General features: G+C 42.5%; 1 protein-coding gene across 8 annotated transcripts in view; it reads left to right on the top strand.

Moving 5' to 3' along the window:
- Positions 1-14,021, top strand: part of KCNMA1 (potassium calcium-activated channel subfamily M alpha 1) — a 726,269-nt gene extending 712,248 nt beyond the window's left edge. For 3 of the 8 annotated variants that reach the window (XM_042909284.1, XM_042909277.1, XM_042909280.1), the window contains 2 exons: positions 1,553-1,671; positions 4,034-6,702. In XM_042909284.1, the coding sequence (XP_042765218.1) occupies positions 1,553-1,671; positions 4,034-4,283 (369 nt within the window). In that variant the 3' untranslated portion in view covers positions 4,284-6,702. Of the gene's footprint in view, positions 1-1,552; positions 1,672-4,033; positions 6,703-13,695 lie in introns of those variants that run through there. The other 5 variants (XM_042909285.1, XM_042909278.1, XM_042909283.1 and 2 more) reach the window with 4 other exon arrangements.
- Positions 14,022-18,168: the final 4,147 nt, after the last annotated feature.

The raw sequence follows: 18,168 nt of genomic DNA, 5'->3' as shown, positions 1-18,168 counted from the left end.
GGTGATTCCAGCATGTGACCGAGGCTGGGACCCCTTTCCACAGGGTCTTAGCCTACCTCAGGGCCACTTCACTCCCAAGGCACATTAATAGCCCATGAGGAGCTTTTCAAAACCACTGATGGCCATGTCCAGTTCCCAGGATTCTGAGTTTTTGTATCTGGGTATATGCCAGGCATTGGAGGTTTTTAAAACACCACCAGTAATTATGTGCATCTCGAGCCACTGGCCAAACAAATGGCATCTCATGTGGACCATTTAATGTCTCTAATTCCAGACCTAGGTCTTTGCATCTCTGAGGCTGCACCCAGTTAATCTCCCCCACGCCCTTCCTGCCGCAGAGGGGATGACCAGTGCCTCCCTTTGGGCTCCACACAACAACTGGGTTCTCACACTTGGGCAGAAGTATGCAGTCTTGACCCTTATTCACAGCCCTATACGGCATCCACGGATGGGTTCAAGGGGTGGAGCCACAAATCTTGGCAACCAATACATTTATTGCACAAACAATAGCGTCGCCCAAGGAAAGGGTCACTTTTGCTATTTCTTCTGAAACTATGATGCTGACTTGCACCATATTTTAGTATGGTTATGGATAAGGACCTATGTTAGACTGGGCTTTTTGGAAAGGCAGCTTCCGTAGCTCGTGGCTCCTTTCATCTATCACCGACTTACTGATACACTTTAAAAGGATAAAGACTTTAAATGACGGTAAGATATGGCCCCATTTGTGTTCTGTAATATGATGCCCATTTGGAAATTCCAACAAGACAAGAAGGACAAAGGCAGCCCCTTTATTCCCAGCGATGTCATTCTTCAGTGCCCTTCCTACACTCACACCCACCTGAAGCCACCTGGCTGTGTGAAGCCAGCATTTCCAAGTGAGTGGAGTTGCTTTCACATTCCATGCCGGGCCCCAGACCCTCTGGGAGGTGACTGTGAACTGATTAGGACTGTGAATCCCACTTATTCCACCTGCAGCTCTCCACCTCCTGGGGAAACACATTCTCTTCCACCGCGCCATCTCTGAGGTCTGTAAATTGTGCTTTTCACACAGTCTTTTCCCTGAAAGAGTCTTTCACCGTAGCACCTGGTGGGGTCTTTTCTCCTCGCAGTGATTTTAATTATCACTCGAGCAGTTTTGACAACACGGTCAGATCACAGTGATTACAGCTGAGCTGGGGCTAAACATAATCGCCATTTTGCCCAGCTGGTTTCTTCTCTGCCAAACATGCATGTGAGAGCTTCGAGCCTTACATACTTAGCCTCATACTTAGAATGAGGGAGAGGCCCATTCTCTCTAGGGCTCTCATTGCTACAGATGGAAAACTGGGGAGAACCGGAGGAGAACCCCATCATTATCTGATCCCCCAAAATTACCAGTATTGGATGTAGGCTCTTAATCACATTGACTGCTTTAGCCTCAGTCCCTTGGAACAGACCCTCCAACTCAGGAGACACAAATACAAGCTTTCACGAAAAGGCTCTGTTCCCCCTGGACCTCTACTTCCAGGCAAATGAAAATGTTTTTCTCTGTTCTTTTCTTGTCTCCCAGGATGGTGGTTGTTATGGTGATCTGTTCTGCAAAGCTCTGAAAACGTATAATATGCTTTGTTTTGGAATTTACCGGCTGAGAGATGCTCACCTCAGCACCCCCAGCCAATGCACGAAGAGGTGAGTATATTTCCACTCTCCTCTCCCACCCCAAATGCAGAGACAGAAATGCCCTGTCTTGTTTCCCACTGTGAAGGCAAAGGTCCAAGTACATGCTCTCAACATGCAAATGACTCTGCCCGCATTAAATCCAACACTGGGTTTGGAGGTTATGGGAGGCTTTTTTCTTTAATTCCTCATAGCAGATGTAAAGACATTATGGGAAGAATTCAAGTTTTATAGAATAGTTCCTGAATAGGAGCATCTCCTCCAAACTCTAGCTACTGGGATTATTCTGCCGGTACCTCATAAAGAGATATTTCATATTGCTAGTGTTTAAGATAGATGTTTCCTTTGCCATATCTTAGATGCCTCTGCTTTTACTTAATATATTTTTAATTGACTCACTTTTTAAACTTTTATATATTTATTTCAAGAAATTTGTGTGTTATCACCTTAAGCAGAAAAATATAATAGTTTATGTGTGCTAGTTATATATTTTTAATTGCACTAAAATAAATTCATAGCAGCCCCAAATTAAAAGTATATCATAGAATTACCCAAATCTGTGCATTTGCATACTATATCTCAAGAAACAATGCTACAGAGATTAGTATTTCTCAGCTTTGCTTGCACATTAGAATCACCAGGGGTGCTTTTTAAAAATATTCTGCTTTCCCTGATTTATCTGGTCTGGCTTGAAAGTGTAGATAATTTCTTAGTGCCCAGAGATTACAGTATATACCCAGAGTTGCGGCTAATTGCTGTAGACTAGTGAGTTCTCAAAGTTTAGAGAGCAACAGAATCACCTACAAAGCTTGTTACAACACAAATTGCTAAACCCCACTCCCCAGAATGTCTGACTCTGTAGGTCTGGAGTGAAGTTGCTTAAGAATTTGCATTTTAGGGACACCAGGGTAGCTCAGTTGTTTGAGAATCCAGCTCTTGATTTCAACTCAGGTCATGATCCCAGAGTCATGGATCAAGCCCTGTGATGGGCTCCATACTGAGTGTGGAACCTGTTTATGATTCTCTCGATTTCTGACTGGTGTGAGGTGATATCTGAATGTAGTTGTGATTTGTATTTCCCTGATGATGAACGATGCTGAGCATGTTTTCATGTGTCTGTACAAACGCAGAGGGAAACAAACCATGAGAGACTCTTAAACACAGAGAGTAAACTGAGGCTTGATGGGGGTTGGGGGGTGGGAAAAATGGGTGATGGGCACTGAGGAGGGCGCTTGTTGGGATGAGCACTGGGTGTTGTATATAAGTGATGTATCATGGGAATCTATGCACACTGTATACACTGTATGTTAGCTAACTTGAGAATAAATTATATAATCTTAACAAAATAATTTTAAAAATTAAAAATTAAATTAAAAAAGATTATATCTCCCTCTGCCCTTCCCCGTCTCCCTCTCAAAAAAAAAATAAATAAAAGAAGTTGCATTTTATTTATTTTCAAATGTTTACTTGTTTTGATAGAGAGAGAGCATGCACAAGCAGGGGAAGGGCAGAAAGAGAGGGAGAGAGAGAGAGAATCCCAACGAGGCCCTGCACTGTCAGCACAGAGCCCGACACAGGGTCAGAACTCACAAACTGGGAGATCATGACCGGAGCCGAAATCGGGAGTTGGACACTTAGCCCACTGAGCCATCCATGCACCCCCCAAGAAAATGCATTTTAAGTGATGCCCCGGTGTTGCTGATATGTCTTGGCTTGAGGACCCACTTTGGGATCTCCTACTACTAGAGAGGAGGCGGTGGGGTTTTTTTTGGTTGTTGTTTTGTTTTGTTTTATTTTGTTTTGTTTTGTTTTGTGTTAGCGGTGTCTGGCGTTAACCAGAGAAAGCTTGATGGGATTGAGAATAGTTAAAGCAGGACTAGCACAGAGGCAGGGAGGGATCTTATCTTCTCTCATTTAGAAAAAAATCCCCACCAAAATTGATTTTTAAGAGGTAAAGAGTGAGAAAAGGCTGAGAAGATGTTAGGTCTTGGGAAACAAAGACCCGGTAAGGTGTGTCAGAACATTCTCTAGCAAAAGAGGTGGTGCAGTCAGTGAACCTCCTGCATGCGTCTGGGCTACTCGGGATCTGAAGTGAACTCGAACTTCAGTGGAAAGGGGTGGGGACCATCAGAAGCGAGGGACCATCAGAAGGCTCACCAATTGAGCCTCTGGTGCCAGGGCTCACGGCTGGCCACCTGCACTGAGCTGAAGAGAGGAAGAGCTAGTTCAGCTTGGAAGATAATATTTAAGGTCTTGGACCGGGTAGAAGCCTTCCAGATCCTCTGCAAGACCTGAGGATCCTTTTCGGTTCAATGAGAGGTGAAATACGCACCCAGTTGTCCTCATTCTGTGACCCCTTTGCTTCCCTGTCCAGGTACGTCATCACCAACCCCCCGTACGAGTTTGAGCTCGTGCCGACAGACCTGATCTTCTGCTTGATGCAGTTTGACCACAACGCCGGCCAGTCCCGGGCCAGCCTCTCCCATTCCTCCCACTCGTCCCAGTCATCCAGCAAGAAGAGCTCCTCCGTGCACTCCATCCCATCCACCGCAAACCGACCCAACCGACCCAAGTCCCGGGAGTCCCGAGACAAACAGAAGTACGTGCAGGAAGAGCGCCTCTGATATGTGTATCCACTGCCACCGTGTGTGAAACTGTATCTGCCACTCATTTCCCCAGTGGGTGTTTCCAACAGTAACTTCCCCCCTTTTCCCCTGTAGCCACCCCCTTTTTTTTACACATATTTGCATATGTATGATAGTGTGCATGTGGTTGCCATTTTTATTTCACCACCATAAAACCCTTGAGCACAACAGCAAATAAGCAGAAGGACCAAAAGTTATTTATGATTCTAGGGGAAAAATAACCCAAAGGCATGCTCCAGACATAAATAGCTCACTGCAGGAAGGAGTTCGCAGAGTAGAGGAGCGTCATTGTGATCCATGTCAGTTATGCAAAGCAAGTTTAGTTAATGTAGAAGAAAAGTTTGTTCTGATTGATCAGGATTATCAGGGTGCTTCGGGTTTTGATTTTGTTGTTGTTTTCCTTTCTTTCTTCTTCTTTTTTAATACACACGCAATAATATACACATACACATTTCTTTGAAGCAAGCAACCAAAAAGCAACAAAAACACATCGATTGTTTCCACTCTCACTCTCTGGGCTGAAGTATCGCGAAGCATTTAAAAGGCTTTCGCCATTTGTGTAGACGATTATTAAGTATCTGCTTTTGTAAGAGAACATCCTAGCTTTTTTTACTCACCAAGGCCTTTCGTCCCAGAGCTAGCTTCCTCTGGGAGTTCTTAGGCACATTTCTACCCTTACTATGGAGGAAAGAATCGTATCCCATTCGTGGATGTATCAAATTCTAGTCATCTAAGTGAACAGAGGTTTGATTGCATATTAAATTGTTATTCTGTCTCCTTATGCCATATGACTAGCTATTTTTTTTTCTTTCACTTTTGACATTTGGGATGAAAAGCCATATGTATCATAAATATCAGATGTAAGTCATTAAAAACTGCCTTCCTGGGACTTTTACATCTTTTAAAAGGTGAATTACTTACCTTATGTACAGAATAAATAATGCTCAGGAAAGAGCGAGTATTTTTCCATGCATTCTCAGGGGACCTTTTTACTCCCCTTTGTTTGATTAGCTAAGGCCCCAGTGCCAGGCAGGAGCAGGGGCTGGGGCCAAGCTAGAGTGTGAGGAAGATAAACCCAGCAGCAGATCATGTTTTTCTAGGAGCCAACATGCTAAATAAATCAGATTGTGGGGGGATCGAGCCACAGTTGACTCGACAGAGACAAAAGCTAGCTACTACTTCAAACTGTGGGCACAGCTGCATGGCGCTGGCTGTCCCAAAGCAGGAAGCTGGTGGGAAAATTCCTCCTCCTCAATTTCTCGAACACAGCCAATTCACTTAGGCAGGTGAATGACGGTAATAGCGAACCACTCCTTGCCGTCATGAGACGGGGGAGAAGAAGTGTGCAACAGTGAGCCAAACACATTTTGGTATAATTCTTGTTTTTTTTTTTTTCTTTTTTTTCTTTCTTTCCTTCCTTTTTGAACAGTTAGTAAAGCATGAGCTGAAAGGTAGAAAAATCCCTTTTTCATCATACAGTTGTCAGATGTTTATGCATGCTGTAGGCGGTGCGGTAGTTCTTATGAATCGGCAAACTCCACCATAACCGAACTATCCTGTGTGTGGACTAGCCCTGGGCTGGCGTATACCTGTTTGAAGTGTCTACTTGAGCAGATTCCACCAAACAGAATAGGGGTGGAGGGGAGGAGAAATATGTCACAGTGGTACCATCTCTAAAAAGGTGTTTTTATGGTGAATGCTTTGAGTTTAGATTTCGGATCCCCTCTCTCCCCTAAGCATGATAGTTTTGGAGATTTGCTTGCTGTGTGAATTGACAAGCACTTTTACTGACAAAATGGTGAGGTTCAGTCTGCACCTGTGCCCCCACACCAAAGACAGGGCAGTATTCAGACCAGGAATGGGGTGGGGAAAAATTGTATACATGTATATTAAAAAGCCCTATGAGTGGAAGAATTTTTTTTCAAATTATTTTTGTCCCCATATATATCGATTTCTATATTACGTATAACTATCCTTTTATATAGAACTATATCTATATCTACATATATGTACACACACACACACACATACATATACGTGTGTGTGTGTGTGTATATATATATATATATATACACACACGTATACCCCAGTTTGGGATCATGAAGAGCTTTTCATGCATTCTTTCAAAGGAGGTTATAAAGTTGTGCCCATAGAACATTTATAACTATAAGAATGTGCCAGTTAAAGTGCTCGACAGGAAATATGACAGTTTAAAAGCATTGTAAAACTCACATAGCTTACTTCTCTCTCTAAAGTGCAACAAGGATGAATAGAATGGGCCAAGGTATGACAATTAATGGTTCTGCATGACCTAGCCACTGCTGGGGGTTTTCTTCTATAACGTTGTCCTTGTGAAAACTTTTGTGACATTAAAAAAAAAAAGGAGTTACAAATTTTATTCTGTTATTGGTTTGTTTCTTTTTGTTTATATTGTTCTGTTTGTGGTTTTCTTTAGTTTGTTTTGCTTTTTTTTTTTTTCCTCCTCCCCTTCCCCCTCCCTTTCCCTCCCTACTTCTCTTTCCTCCACTTTCTAAATTGCTCAGCGCAATGAGGCTGTGCCGCTGCTACCGCTAGATCCCTTAGAGTTTGTTTTGGTGTTCTTGGTTTTGGGGTTGGGTGATTTGGGGGGAACTTCTCTCCATCTGGCTTGCCTTCGAATCTGCACGTGGCCTCCCTGCCCACCTTGGTACCTTGCTCCAAGTCCAAAAGCCTTTTGCCATCGAGAAACCCAGCTTCCTCCACTTCCCCCCATTACCACGACCCCAACCCGGCCCCCACCATCGGTCTGTCCACATCTCTGTGTTTATCTTGGCAAGACCTACTACAAGTGTGATGCCAGGTGATAAACTTCGCTGGAAAACATTTGCAGCTATTCCATTTGGCAAACCTGCTTCTTGGTTAATATTTTGTCCCTCTTTTTAATTTAGACCAGGAGGTTCATTAATGACAGAACATTGGTCTCCTTTATGTTTGATCAGGATGACCCCAAGTTAAAACTGTTCAGTTATGTGTATCAACTCATAGCCCACACCCAGTGATCTGAGGTTTCATGACTCAGTCTCTGTATTTTCCAGGTCTCTCCTGTCACCTGCCTTTGTTCAATCCCAACCAGAGATTGGGCAGATAGAAGTAAATCCAAAATGCGTGTTATATACAGTCTGTTAGCAGCTCTGACGAGATGATGCTGTGACAGGAGTGGAGTGGGAACAGACTATGACATGAGATGTAACTTTGGAATTTTCCCTGGACTTAGGGCACACACTTGAGAGTTGACTATAGTATTTGGCCAATGATGTATTCAGTGATGAAAAGGTATCATTGTGACCTCTATTCTGTTAGCTGAAACTACTGTATTATACTTTCCTCAACAGAACACAGAGTCTCCTCCATTGTTTTCCATGTGACCCCAAACTTCCCCATTCCCCCTCAGGTTCTCTTAGGAAGTACACAGGGTTCTCATATTATGTCTCTCCCTTTCCTGCTCCCCATAAAAAAAAGAATAGAAGAGAAGAGGAAAGAAAAAGAGAAGGAAAGAAAGTAAAAGAAAGAAGTAGGTAAAGGTAGAAAGTGAAAGAATTATTTGAAGAGAAGGTATATACATTTTAAAAGAGCAATAGCTAGCAACTCAATTATCTGTACCATTCTAGAAGAGAAGCAGTCTGTGAGCCATTCAGTCCAATTTGCTTTAGGCTTTGAAGGGCTGAACCTTAAGAGAGTGGGTAGACCGGGAGGTGCAGTGAAGTTTTCTCAGCCTCAATGTTCACCCAGATGATCATAAAATCATCAACACCCCTAAGGACTGCTACCCAGGGCCCTTCCTGAAAGCCAGTTCAGATGTATAAAGGGAAAGATGGACCCATATACATAGAGTTCTACCACAACTGGAGAAGTATCAGATTCTGTTATGAATATTAAGGATTGTGACCCAGAACATTACAATAACGCTCAGTAATATTTTGAAATAAATTGACCTTAAATATTTTTATACCATTCATCATGTTATACATTATCTTTACTCCTTTGGCTTATCTTAAAAAAAACAAACAGTGAATGCCTCTAGGTGCTTTCCGATGCTACTGTGCTGTTGGCACTTTCTTCTGAGAAGGGGAACACCCTCGTAAGTTCCATGAGACAGAACTGACTGTGCCTCCAGCCAGTATTGTCAAGATCTCAGATGACCAGAAAAACCTTAGACTGGCTCTTCTTCAGCATGGGAAAAGCCTAAAGGTGTCTGTATCCCAATAGGGACAATTAAATCAACCTGCCAGGTTCCTATAGCAACAGGATCCTATCCTTCAGGTTTTGGAAGGATAAAAAGGATAGTGTAGAAACTTGGGGGGCCACGGAAGTCAAGACAGGGTAAAAATCAGTGTCTCCAGAAGCTTCTTCAGCCCATCCCTGTTTTGTCATAACATGATGAAGAATAAGCTGTGGGCACTTATCACTAAATTGGTTGCCTGTCTCCCACCAGGAGATTACATATCTATTGCCTAGGGAGGTGAGGGGGCCTACCCCTTGCCATCCAAAAGGGAACAGTGAAGAGTCTGTCCTCGGGGTGCAGCTGAATCAAGGCCCCAGGAAAGGGCCAAAGGGGGAAGTTTGCTCAGCCCAGCGAATGGCAGCATCAGACTTTCAGTGAAAAGAGGAAACTAGAGCCATGGCGGACAATTGCAAATGACAGTTTTCACAAATGGAAGCTGCCTTGGTTTGGGTACAAATGACTTTCATTTCTATGAAATAGCCATACTTTGCCCATGGAGAGGAAAGAAGGCAGTATGCATGGGTGGGTCCACTGTGGGCCTCAGGGTCTGCCAGGCAAAGGGCAAAAGCCAGCCTGCCTCCGGAAAGGTGAGCTGTGAAACCATACAGCGTTACCTTTGAAGGCGTCAGCTCCTGGTTAGGGCTTACTGTTCTCAGCTGTTGTCTCTACCCAAACAGCCTTTTTCTTTCAAGCCCTCTCTCTCTAAACCTCAGCTTGCGGTACAGCGAGAAGAGGACCAATTATTTCAAATACGTTTGCTGTATTATCATCTCTCCTTTCGTGTACTCTTCTCTGGGGAGTAGTTATGTGAAAAGGCTAAATCCCACAGCGCTGACAACCCACAGAGACAGCGAGGCTCAGTTTTCATAGTGCAGCCTATTTCTCTGCTTGCAGGCATCCAGGCAGTCAGGTCCGCCCAGCTCTGGCGTTCTTTCCCACCCATAGCCCACTCCTCCAGGCTCCTTATGGCTTGGGGAAGTCCTCACTCATACCCTGGACCCTTCTGTCTCAGTGATGAAAATAGCAATGGAAGACGCAGATGGTTCATGGATGGGATAGGGCACCTGTTGAGTATAAAGCCATTATTTCAAGGATACAGGTCCTACAGCAGGGTAGCATCCTTGAACCCCCCAGAAAGAACACTGGGTCACTCCTTCCTCTCCTTACCTTCCAAATGAAGGTAGCCCAAGTGAATCCTCCTCTGTCATCTCTGCTGCCAAAATCCCCATTCTGTGGGCCAGCACCCCAATTTATGTTCCCTAGTTCTCCATCCCTGGTTCATTTGCAGCCACACTGAAAAGTACCACCCATTCTTACGTAACCCTTTAGTACTGAGAATATTCACGTTAATGCTAACGTGTAACATAACCTTATGTGACAAGCTGACTGACACCTTAGTGCTTACTCGGTGCCAGATACTTTTCTAAGCACTTTACATACATTAACTCATTCAATCCTCACACAAGCTCAGATGTACATGTGGTTAGCATCTCTGTTTGAAGGATGCAGAATCTGAAAGATTTGTTCAAAGGCATCCAGCCAGAAAGTGGCAGAGTGGAATTTAAAGCTGGGCTATGAACTCTGCCACTATGCTGTGATGTGGCTACTAACAGACGTACGTGCTCACGTTTATTTACCGTATCTGGACCTGCAGTAAGTGCTTCACCAGCACTAGCCCCTTTCATCCAGACCACATTAGGAAGATTTGATCACTAGCCCATTTTACAGAAGAGAAACTAGCAGAGATCAATTATATAGTGACTTTCTTGGAGCCATGCAACTACCGTGTGAGACCCCAGATCCATTTAGACTTCCCCACTGCCCCACGCCATCTCCTTAGCCCACACCTCATCACTGGTCCATGGTGGATAGCTCAGGGCGTGGCTGGTCTTGATAGGTGCCTTCTCCCGATGGTAGTGCCAGGTCTTTTAGAGGCATCTCTTCTGCAGTCACTGTCTATGTTGTTCTACTAGCCCACTTGCCAGAGCCTAAAATGCCTTCCTTTCCTGATCTGGGCAGGTCACGCACTGTACTTGCAGTGATGACGTCATGCTTTGCATCCTCAAGAGACTTAACAAATAGGGCTGTTTTTTGTTGTTGTTTTTTTTTTTTTTTTTTTTTTTTTTCTGACAGTGAGGAGCTCCTTGCAGCTAGATCCATTGCCCCTCCCATTTTAGGAACAAAAATGAAGCTCCCGGAAATCTTTTTGGCATAGGGGATGAGGCAGGGAGAGGAGATAAACCCAGGGATTTGGATTTATCCTGGACCACTTCAGCACCCATTTAAATCCTTTCCCTGAGTATTCTTCCTATAGCCAATGTTGTAGCTTCCCATTGGCACAGTTTCTTCTTTGGAAGATGAGATTCAGTGAACCAAAGTGTCGTCATCATGCTCAACGCACTCTCTTGAAGAAAACGACTGGCGATCAGTTAAGTGTGTGTTCCTCTGATGCCCTGTGGAAGAATCTTTTCATGAAATACCTTTGCCCCTGGATATTTTACTAGAATGCTCAGAGCATTGATATATTTCCATTTCTTCAACATCCTATCCAACCAAGTCTCCAACAACATATATGTTTATATCTTACAAGGTACCCAAATTAAAAAGCATGTTTCTCAGGCATAACAAAAACCTCAACTCATCACCAGGATGCACTTTAACACAAGTCCTTCTTGTGTGGAAGTTCAGTGGCCAAAACACAGGGGCTACTCTTCTTAGATTTTCTTTTAAGGAGAGAAATTTAGAAAGAAAGAGAATGAAGCTTAAATGGGGAAATAATGCTCTCTATCTTACCGACAGCAGAAGGAAATTGATATTCTCTCTGCCGTGAAAGGTCAAAATGCCAACTTTGAATTGAACTGTAAAGACTAAATTTTGAACAATTATTCTCTGCAGCAGTTGTAAAAATTTCAACAAATTGCAGCTGTCTTAGGTCTTTCGCCCAAAAGACCTACTCGTTTCCATCAAAAGAGTTCAGTCTCCTTTCCAAACTGGCATGTCCAACCCAGCACTAAATCCCTTTGCAAAATCAGTCCACACAGTGGTACAGCCAAAACCAAGGGCAGCTCAGGCAAACAGCACAGGCGCTAGGTTCAGCTCTTCTGAAAATCATCTTTATACATAAACCGTTAGAAAAAGTCGTAGTTTGAAATTGTTTCAGCGGCCTGGCAATGCTTTTAAAACATGATAACCATCACACTTTACTCCTCTCTGAAAGGTTAGTTTAATCGTAGATCACAAAAAATTGGTTTCCACAAATGCATAATGGTTCATCTATGTCACACTTGAACTAAATGGTTTTTTAAATGGAGCTGAAATTATTTTGATGTGTACACAGTCCTGGATTTCTATACAACCTTTTTTAACCAGTCCATCAGGAACCTTGCCTCTAAAGCCTCATTAATAATTCAGATGTGCTGATGACTTTAAAAGATCTATGGAATTGAAGCTTAGGAAAAAAAAAAACTCTGCTTGACAAAAAGATAAATGAATGTAGAAAGAAGCTGTAGGAGTCTGGCAAGCTGTAGATCATCTCAGAACAGATTGTAACTTTATCATTCTGTCAGGGGGAATAATTTAAAGCACTTAATCAGTTAGCTTCACTGTGAGGATGTAGCATTATGAATTCCTATCGTCCAATCTGTTCAAATCAAAGTGAACTTAATTATAATAGGTGAGAGAGCCAGAGCAGGAGAAAGGGGAGTGGAGAATGATCCAAGAGAGAGACAGTAGTTTCCTGGGGGTAAACTGAGCTGCTGAACAAAGGGTAGTGAGCAAGCTCTCACTAACCCACTCCAGTGGCAGTGTTTACATTGAGGGCTCAGACTTGACACAGCAAGAGAAAGTATAGATCAAGGAGAAATAAGCAGAGCGATCGTGAGCTGATCACAGATGCTGAATTTGTAGATCATTAGCCCATCCGACAGACACACATACACACACATACTCACACTTCTCTATCAAGCCATTTTTTGTTACGTATCAGTCCAGAACCATGAACAGACCAGTTGTGAATTGTTCTGATAGGCAGAAGAGAAGCCATTGTCTCTAGAGCAGTGGATGTGCCTGAAAGCTTTTTCCTTTTTTCTTTTCTTTTCCTAAGCCACTAATATGATTCCCAAATTACAATGTCTTATTTGCCCAGTCTCTTCATATCTGTACACATAGCCGATTATGCAGAAAGTTTCAAATCCTAGAAAAAGGCGGGGGCAAGGCCCGAATCCTGTAAAATACCACTGAAGTGCCACGAGGATACTAGGCCATTTTCTTCCCCTCCCCAGCCCCCAAACGCTCTGACTCAGCGTTCTCCCCCAGCCATCTCTGTGTTTAGGGTGGAAATGAAATGCCAAGATGTCGTCAAGCTCCCTTGTCAACAGCTTGGATTATTATAGTCGGTTAAGGTATTGCCAGTAGGAATTCTTTTCATGACTGTATACCAACACAGAGCTTTCTTTCTTGAAATAAAAAGCCATCTCAAAACCGTCTTAAAACATTGGTGACCATTCTGATTTCCAGTCTCATTACCCAGCAAAATCTGTGGGCTTCCTTTAAGACCCTCAAAACTGGCTGCAAAAAAAAAATACAGAAGAGTGGTATATTGAGATATAACTTCAAGTATGTCTCGTACAAACAAAGCTAAGTACAGGTTGGGAAGAGGAGATCCTGCATAAGGTTCCAGATCACTGGCTCTGTGTCAGGGACGACTTCCTTCATGTTTCACTCAATTCAGTGAACACACAAATCTTTCCTCAGGCACAGTGTTTATGCCCAATATTTGATATATTCAGCATCTCCTTCCTACCAAAGATTCCCAGTCCACTAAAGGAATCCCAGAGAACATTGCTGGAGTTCCTCTTCCAACCCTTCTTTGTTCTCAGAGGTCCTACCCATGGTCCTTGCAAGTTCCAAGGGCACGCTGGTCATTACTTGCCACAGGCAGCAGAGCTGTCCCAGGTTCTGGAATTCTCCCTACACTGCACTCCCTCTTAGCAACTATATTCACTGTCAGCTTCTATCGATTACATTTTTGCATTTTTTTTTTTTTTTCAAGGAACTTTCCAAAGGCTTTACCCTAGGACTAATTAAGCTTCTCATTTCTCCTTCTTGTTCTCTATCCGTTTCTCCCTTTAGCAGAAAAGAAATGGTTTACAGATGAACCGGATAATGCCTATCCCAGAAACATTCAAATCAAGCCCATGAGTACCCACATGGCTAACCAGATCAACCAATATAAATCCACAAGCAGCTTGATCCCACCAATCAGAGAAGTTGAAGATGAATGTTGACTTCCAGGAGACCAGAACTCTTTTTTTAAAGCCTGACAAACTTCATAAATGGTGATGTGACTTTTCTTCCTCTTACATGCTGAATCACTGGTGGAAACGTTAGGATAAGCAAGAATTGCAAGAAAAATAAAGTAGACAGATCTTTCTCTTTGTCTGCCTTGAATATTGCTTCCATGTATTTTGGAAAAGAAAATGATTTCATTTATAAATGAACATATTAAAATAGTCATGTATAGCCTCTAGCATTTTAAATTATTTTTATTTATTAGAAAGAAAATATATTTTTTCTTTTTTTTTCATTGTCAAATATCTTCCCTGTATCTAAACAATGCAAAATCAAAATGAGTAAGTGGCCAGACTCCTTAATATGTATTTCTCTTCTTTCTGTCTTTTTCTTTGAGGAGAATGATGGTCACCACCACAATTGATCGTAATGAAGGCAAATGGATTGCTAAAACAATTTTAAAATGGTCCAATGATGTAAACATGTATTTTAGTAAATTCATATAAGAAGACAAAAGGGGGCAGGTGAATTTCCTGGATGGGTGTGTATTTTAGCTGCACTGACACCAGCTCTTAATAAATGGAAACTTATTTATTTTCACAGTTGAAAGTCATATTTTTGTAGTTTTAGTTTTCATTCTGTATTTCTCCTCCCTTTGTTCGTATATTTAAAGGGAAGACCTCTTGCAGCTTTGCTACAATTGCCAGATCAGGTTTATCCAGCCAACTAACGATGCCAGGAGGGGCGTGAGCATGCCTGGGACGTGGAAGTTGAGGACCAGACGCACACAAGATATTGCTCTGTTGTTCTGATGGTGGGGACTCCTCCATGCTGTTATGCTTCCCATTCCCTATCTCCAAACCACCTGCACAAGTACAGTCATTTCAACTCTGGGAGGCTCTGGTGGGCTTTCTCCCCACTCCTCAAATCTCAGAGCTTCTAGCCTGAAAGTTTGTGAACACCAATGGGTAGTTCCACTTAATAATAGGATATGATAATGCAATCATTCTTTTCACTGAGTTTTTGTTAAAAAGTCAGAACATTGTCATGATCAAAGAGACTACTTTTTCCCAGATTTTATTTTTTCCAGCCTTCCTTTAGTTGCTGGGACAAAACACACAAACTAGCTGCGACAGTGTAAAACATAATAACGACAAAAGGAAAGCAATGAATGCGCTCAATACAGACTGTTAGAAAAGGCCTTTGAAAATGACCAGCAATGAAATCAAATGTATCAGCCACTTCCAACTGTGCTCAAAGATTTTTCTAGCCATCAGACACAATTACCAAGTCTCAGAGCTCTGCTGTGGCTTGCATGCTCTCTGTCCCGGCAACTGTTACGTTCCAAACGATTTAGCAAATCTTTCAACTTCAAAATGATCAATCTTTTATACAATCATCAGGGTCTATGAGAAGCATGGATGTGATAGTGATATTTCTTTTCTTAAAAATGTCAACTGTGGACACTCAAAGAATCCAAACTTACTAAAATATCCCCCAAAGTCCCATGGTATCTATTCCATTAATTCTTTAGGCCATGACCCTGTGGTACTTAGTACATTAGTGCAAATCAGATCAGAGCCAAGCAACGAAATCACCATGAAAACATATGTCCACTAAGTACTCCAATTACCAGTGTAGGCAAAATGGCTTCCACCTCTGTCTATTCCCTGCAGAGCCAATGTAGTTGTGCTTCCGCCTTGTAGGGGCCGTCCTGAAGTGACTTGTCAGACTGTGGTTACCCTGTCGTCACATTTTGTAGAACTAGTTCTATAAAAGTATTGTGAATATAATGTATGTCCAATTGGATTGTTTAAAAACTACTTATAACCAATCACTAGTCTACACAGCAGACTAAAATGACGTCAGCAGTCTATCTTCAGGCTTATGAATATTTCCTGGTTTCCAACAGTAGAATGGGTTTGTGGGGAGAATCCCTTGTGAGGATTTTACCACTTTCCTGAAAGCTATGCCTTCTTCTACATAATGATTTTGCATTGGGGTCACCTTAGTACATTCACAGCAATCCACGCTCTTCTTTCCTTCATGAACCTTGGTGGACTCTTCTTCACTCTTCTTCCTGATAACCATTTCTGAATTTGTTATAACTATTTGGTATCCTATGGGGCAGGTGATGGTGGCCACCTAAATGATCTTTCCTTAGGGAAACACAGTGTCCCATGTCTCTCAAACCCATCTCTTCAGCCAAGTCGGTCTGGAAGCAGACGTGTAAACTCCGTGACCATCATGGCCAGAGATTTGAATCTAAATTTCTTTTCTTTTCTTTTCTTTTCTTTTCTTCTTTCTCTTCTCTTTTCTCTTCTTTCTCTTCTCTTCTCTTCTCTTCTCTTCTCTTCTCTTCCCTTTCCTGTCCTTTCCTTTCCTTTCCTTCCCTTTCCTTTCCTTTTTTCTTCCCTTCCCTTCTCTTTCCTCTTCTCTTCTCTTCTCTTCTCTTCTTTTCCCTTCCCTTCCCTTCCTGTTCCTTTCCTTTCCTATCCTTTCCTCTTCTCTTCTCTTCTCTTCTCTTCTTCTTTCTTTTCCCTTCTCTTCCCCCTTCCCCTCCTCTACCCTCCCCTCCATTCCTCTCCTCTTGTCTCCTCTCCTCTCCTCTCCTCTTCTCTCTTCTCTTCTTTTCTTTTCATTCAAGTATAGTTGAAAGAAATTTTTTCTCTTGACCAAAATGGCTAAGATGTTTCCCACCAGCAAAGAGCTGCCCCCAAAAACTAATTGGCAGGAATCTATTTTTTCTTCTAAGGTAGAGCAGCAAGCTCATGCAGTTTTGCTGTTGCAGTAATGAACTGTTCTCAAACAGAAAATAAAAGCAAGCTTTACTTTTTTATTGAGAAAGTGTGCAAAGTGACTGGTTGGTGGCTCTTTTGGCAAAAACTGGTGCCTAGTAGGTTAAAAGTGACACAAGAACAGAAAAAAGATTGTATGACCACTGAAGGGCTCAAGCCAATGCTAGAGCTTCCTGATTAGTTTCTATGTGTTGAGCTCTCTGACTGGGAAGAGGTAATCATTCTACCCCACTGTGACAAACCCGCTCCCACATTTTCTGATTAAATTATCAGCAGCCAATGATAGTCATCATTGGTGCAGTCTGTCTTGTAAGACTATGGTCTCCCATCCCAGTTTAGGGTTCCAGAAAAGTCCTTTACCCAAACTAAAGACTCTTGGGTGCTTTGGGAATCAAAGACTCACCAAGAGGCTATTTTAAAACCACCTATTTATAAAACATCATCACCACCATCATCTTTCTTATTAAGAAAACTTTTGTTTTCATCTAAGCAATTTTATATTTAAAAATACCACCTTGAACCAATATAAAGTACTTCAAATGTAAGTGATCGTGACTAAGGCATGTTGGGGGACACCCAGAGCTCTTTCTTTCCAAAGGTTGGGCATCTTATGATGTATTTTGTGCAAAACTTTATTGAAAACTTTAAAAAAACCGGGAATTAGAACTGTTCAGTTAGGATTGGAAAGAGGGAAATTGAGAAAACATTAGAAAATTGGGAATGTTTTCTTTTTTAATATTTTTATGTATTTTGAGAGACAGAGAGAGAGAGAGAGAGAGAGAGAAATAGAACAAGTGGAGGAGGGGCAGAGAAAAAGGGAGAGAGAGAATCCTAAGCAGGCTCTGCACTGTCAGGACAGAACCCAGATGCAGGCCTCCATCTCTTGAACCATGAGATCATAACCTGAGCTGAAGTCAAGAGTCAGATGCTTAACCAGCTGAGCCACCCAGGCACACCTAAAATTGAGGTTGAAAAGAGAAAAAGTGCAACTTCCTTTCTTGTGGTTTAATATGAGTACTCAAGAACTATATCTACAAATAACCAGCTATGTGAGAATGTTCTTGAAACCCCTGGAGTCCCAGGGACCTCATTTGGAAATGAGAGAGATTCATCTAAATGGCCTCCCTTCCAGGTCTGGGAAGCTGTGAGCTTGCTTGGGAGTGGGAGCGTGGGAACAGCCTGTGGAGACGACCTTGTCTTGTGCTGGAATGACGGTCCTCTTGCTGCAGTACTCAAGTGATACTCCTGCGAGTAGTGTGCAGTTTCTGCTCTAAAAACGTGGAAATTAAGTTCATTCCTCATTCCTCCATCTTACGCTTTGGAGTCTCCTTAGGTTCAAAATGCAATTTCAGACTTCAAGTTCTCTTGGGTCATGGTGTGGTCCAGACTTTTCTCTGTGTTCCCAGGGTCTTCGCCATCTCATCCCTACCTACCTTTTCTCTTGGCATCAGCCTCAAGTTCTAGTCAATTCATTCATCTCTAACCCATCTCTCCACTTTTCAATATGTAGTGACAA

The sequence above is a fragment of the Panthera leo genome, chromosome D2, assembly GCF_018350215.1.
Source record: "Panthera leo isolate Ple1 chromosome D2, P.leo_Ple1_pat1.1, whole genome shotgun sequence".
In the NCBI taxonomy this organism is placed as follows: domain Eukaryota; kingdom Metazoa; phylum Chordata; class Mammalia; order Carnivora; family Felidae; genus Panthera; species Panthera leo.
The sequence above is the reverse complement of the archived record's forward strand: the minus strand, read 5'-3'. Positions and strand labels throughout refer to the sequence as shown.